The sequence below is a fragment of the Cyprinus carpio genome, unplaced genomic scaffold (genome assembly GCF_018340385.1).
Source record: "Cyprinus carpio isolate SPL01 unplaced genomic scaffold, ASM1834038v1 S000006644, whole genome shotgun sequence".
NCBI classification, from domain to species: Eukaryota; Metazoa; Chordata; class Actinopteri; order Cypriniformes; family Cyprinidae; genus Cyprinus; species Cyprinus carpio.
The window spans coordinates 102684-107500 of NW_024879271.1; the positions used below are offsets into that span (position 1 = coordinate 102684).

The window sequence follows — 4817 nt, forward strand, 5'->3', positions numbered from 1 at the left end:
CTTTCTTTTGTTGCTCCTTTCTTACATTTATCAGCAAAAGCACACACAGACCTACTCATTTTCATCTGCAGTGATCTTTTAAGATGTATGGAAGGAAGAAACATCATTAAACTGCCACTGAACGTTTAGTAGGCAGCTGTAAGATGTTTTTGGTACGATTTGCGACTCTATGCAAAAAGCTGGTGAACAGTGTTGCCAGATTGGGCTGTTTTGAATTTGTGCAGATAAAAAAAAAAATGGCTTGGGCGGGTGGACAATATTTGGGCTGGTTTGGGGTCAGTTTGGTGGTTTTTTTGGTGTATTTTTTTTTTTTTTTTTTTTGTACGCAAATAAAACAAAAATAACAACTATTCAACAGTTTGTCTCCTCTGTGTCACTCCACATTAGCGTAGCGCCATTTTGCCGAATCTGAGCTATACGCAGGCAGCTTACGCTCTTTTGTCAGCCACGCCACAAGGATAGGTTTTCTACGTATATTTACACTGATTTGAAAGAAAACAGTGCATCCTGTGGCGCGGCTGACACAGAAGAGCATACGCTGACTGCATACAGCTCAGATTCACCAAAATGGCACTACGCTGAGGTGGAGTGACACAGAGGAGACGAATTGTTGAATAAAGTCGTTATTTTTGTTTTATTCACATATAAAAAGTAAATGGGACAGTCTCAAGCCTCCACGTTTTAATCACTGATGACAGATGGACTATTCTGACGGTGTCTTTCATACTTTTCTGGACCTTGACACTGTTATTTATTTGGCAGTCTATGGGACAGTCTCAAGCCTCCCTGTTTTCATCCAAAATATCTTAAATTGTGTTCCAAGGACGAACAAAGCTTTTACGGGTTTAGAACAACATGGTGATTAATGACAAAAATTTCATTTTGGGGTGGAGTATCCCTTTAACGAAAGACGTGCTGCATCTGTTTGAAGTTAAAGTGCAATGGGCAAGCACACGGATTTTTTTTTTTTTTTTTTTTTTATTTCCCTCATCCTAGAGCAGGTTAGCTGTTTAGTTAAACCAATCCACATTCTTGAGCACTAGGCTTTTTAAAATAGCAAATCCTACTTCTATTCACTCACTCAAGAATAACACAGAAGACCAGTATTGTGTAAATAGTTTAATTCGGACATTAAGAAATCATCTAACTAAATCTGAGAACAGATATTTTTTTGTAGTACTGTAAGCGTACAATGCATAAGATACATTGATTTTAGGGGACAGAAAATGACAGTTTGATCCAGTTTTTATGAGTGTAATGTACAGAGATGAGACGGACATCTATAATGCTACTACTGCATCTGATTTCTGACATGTTTTAGTGTAGACGGGACATGTCATGTTGCTGCATGTCTAAAAGAACTGGTTCAGGTTTTCAGCTTTATTAAACATACAAAATGCAGGAAAAAAAGAGAAAACTATAAGTTAAAATATTCAAACGTAGTACAGAATGATTTTTAAAACAATATTGTTTTTAAACAATATGTACAATATTAGAAGATTAAAAAGTTAAAAAGATGCAACAATTTTATAGCAAAATATCTGTACATTTAACTTTTTTTTTAAATTTTATATTTCTGCTTTTAAATAGACTTACACATCACACGAAATATGAATTTTCATTGGTGCAGGACATAGAACGCATGAAACAAGCCCAGTTACAGCGACTGAATTCTGTAAGGAATCTGATCTTGTGTATGTAGTGAAGAACAAGTGCCACAGGGAAGAGGTTTGCTGTAGTGCTCAGCGGCCGTAGGTCACTAATACAGTAAATAGTGGCAAGTGCTTAAAATTCATTCAATGTTCAAAACAGCATCTGTCAATTCCCACAGACTATATATTTAGTCCTCTGTGCATAAAACACAATATTCCATTTATCTCAATGCACTTCCAATGGAAGTCTATGGGGAACGTGTACTAGGACGTATTGCAAAGCTCATGTTTTTGTTAAAGCACTTTTTGAGCTGTTATAGTTTTGTAATTTTAGCACAGAGACTAATGTGGACTTCTGGTTATGTTAATGTAACTCTGGCAACTTCTGGTAAAGTCACCCAGTTGCATGGTCTTGACAGGAGTGTTATTTTACTGGTTAAAAGAGAATATTGGTTTTAAGACAGACTAGAAGTATCTGCTTCTATTGCAATATTAACAATACTGATCTAATTACAATGTAACAGATGTTACATAGGAATTTAATTGTGGTGCTTTAGTATTTTTCAGACCTGGGACAGTCGTGTGCACAAGTGTGGGTATTGGGAACAACACATTTAAATACCTCTACTATCAGACATCCAAGTGAGGCATGTTCTTATTTTGTTATCTCTGGCCGCTGTGTCGCACCCTGCAGCATCTCAAACCATCAACACTGCATTTTTACAACTTTTACGAAACGTTTTAAAATGCTGTATTCCATTCTGTTGGGCTCTATCTGTCTGTTTTCAACACAAGAATGCGCCCCCTATGAGAACACCACAATAAAAACAGGCTCTGACCAATCCTACAAGGCTTCTTTAAGACCGACCAGTGGATTTGGAGAACACTCACCTGGTCGGTTTTGATCTGTGGCGAAAGCACTGGAATGTAAGAGGCCTTTGTACAGGTTCATGATACATAAAGTGTTGGAATAGTTTTACATTCGGACACTTTCTCAAGAGAAACACTGATCTAGCCATACAATTTAAGCGCCATAAGATAAAAGACAGATCAAGACACCGTTTGTCATATAAAAAATTCACAGACAGAAGACTAAAACACATGTACGATTCAACACCTGATGGGGCAGATGTTAAATGTAGGCACTTGGCTGTCAGACCTGCTGTCATCTTTATCAGTCCTTCATTGTCTTGTTCACTCCTCCTCCACTCCATCCAGTCACATCCACTCTGCCCTCGTCACATGACCATCTCTGCACTGTTGATTGGCCGCAAATTCTGATCATCAAAACGTCTTCGAATGCTCCTCCTGACGGCGTCAACACCCCTAAAACTCTTTTCTCAAAAATCATACACAAAAAAAACAAAAAAAAAACATCACAATATTAGATTATATAACATCTACACACTCTTGTTCAAAACGGCAAAGCAAATCAACTTTATTTTACTGGATTAAGTACCTAATTTTATTTCAGCTTCTGAAATTAATGTGAATGGTAACTACGGAGTTTGCCTCTTTTTAGAAACGTGTTTTCAACAAGGTTGTTGGGAAAACACTCACAGTGGCCCCAAAATGTATTTGAACTCTTTAAGTCACTCAATAAAATGTCTGAATGTTACTGCATTAAATGACAACATATCAACACAAGTGTTATCTCGTGCTCAAACACTGCAGGAAGTTCATCAGTTTAGTTCTATGACAATGTTTTGGAGGTTTTAACAGACGTACAGTGTTCCTGTAGCTCAACAGTACAGCATGGCACTGCCAATGCCAAGGTCATGGGTTTGATTCTCAGGGAAGGCAGGAACTGATAAAATAAATTCGTTAAATGCAGTCTAAGTTGCTTTAGATAAAAGTGTCAGCTAAATGTATAAATGTAAGTCAATTCTCCTCAAGTTATTTTAGCAGAGTAACCATAGAATCGATTATAATATACAAATGAATATAGCTATATTACACAATAAGCTATAATGCAGTGATTTGGCTGCAGGTAATCAAAGCTGTACTAATACTGACTGTGGAACGCACAGCAGTTTAATAGTCAAGAAGTGAATTCTGAGCAACTGTAATTTTTAGATACAATATTGACAGCTACTTTGTCAATGAAAATAGTTTAAACTCATCAGTTGGTCTGAGCAACACACAATGCTGAATATAAAATATTACGTTTAATTTATATAGCACTTTTCCAAAGCTCAAAGCGCTAAATGAATCTGTGTTTTTGAACAAATTGTTTGAAATTAACAAGTCAACAACTCACTTGACTGTCATATATATATATATATATATATATATATATATATATATATATATATATATATATATATATATATATGACAGTCCAAATGTCTTTGTTTTGTCAAAGCATACTTCAGTGTCTTGTTATTTACAAAACATAGATCTAGTTCAGTCAGGAAGCTCTAGAAGGTGCGGTGCAGGATGATTTTACATAGTCCTCCAAATGCAATCTGCTACCTATCACATAATTTAAAAGTAAAAAAATTAATTGATCTTAATTGGTTCTGCCACCATGCGATTGCTTGCTTAACATTTGATAGTCTGGTTCAGTGTTTTTTGTAAGCTGGTCCTTGCAGTGTGGTATGAGGATCCCTCCACCTCCCCCAGCTCCACCTGTCTAGATCTGCTGCGGGATTTATATATGCCTATTTATGCTGAAGCAGCATATCCTACATGCTCACAGCATGTGTGCCAATACCAAATACATTATCATATTCATTATCCATATCCATTGACATGCTACAACTATTCCAAGAGTTGTCATAATTGAATTGTATGAATTGTAATATACATTTAATGCAATGACATTTTTAATCCACTGACATTTTTAAAGTGTTAATTCATTTTGGGGTCAGTGTTCCTACTACAAAAGCTTAACTCAAGTTTTTAATGGCACTAATGAAGACTCAACTATCTCTAAGTGTGGGTCAGTTCAATGTGAGACTATGCAGGCAGAGTCTCTGTGTCTCAGGTCACGGCATCACCTAATCAAACTAATTCACAATTTTACAAATCAGTTTAACAGGGTGATGTACATGAGTACCTGGAGACTCAGCCTTTAAGGGTCAGAACTCAATAGGCCTGATGTGTGTTTAGTAGAATGAGAACAGAAAAAAGATGGCTTTTGTATTCAGTGTCAAAAGCCAC

The 4817-nt window shown here is 36.4% G+C and overlaps 1 protein-coding gene across 2 annotated transcripts in view; it reads right to left on the reverse strand.

Annotated features, from left to right (window-relative positions):
- Positions 1–4005: 4005 nt before the first annotated feature.
- Positions 4006–4817, reverse strand: part of LOC109096209 (formin-like protein 2) — a 65091-nt gene continuing 64279 nt past the window's right edge. Inside the window, exon 27 of one of the 2 annotated variants that reach the window (XM_042755165.1) lies at positions 4006–4817. This exon is cut by the window's right edge and continues 154 nt beyond it. In XM_042755165.1, coding sequence (XP_042611099.1) covers positions 4763–4817 — 55 coding nt within the window. In that variant the 3' untranslated portion in view covers positions 4006–4762. The other variant, XM_042755166.1, reaches the window with a different exon arrangement.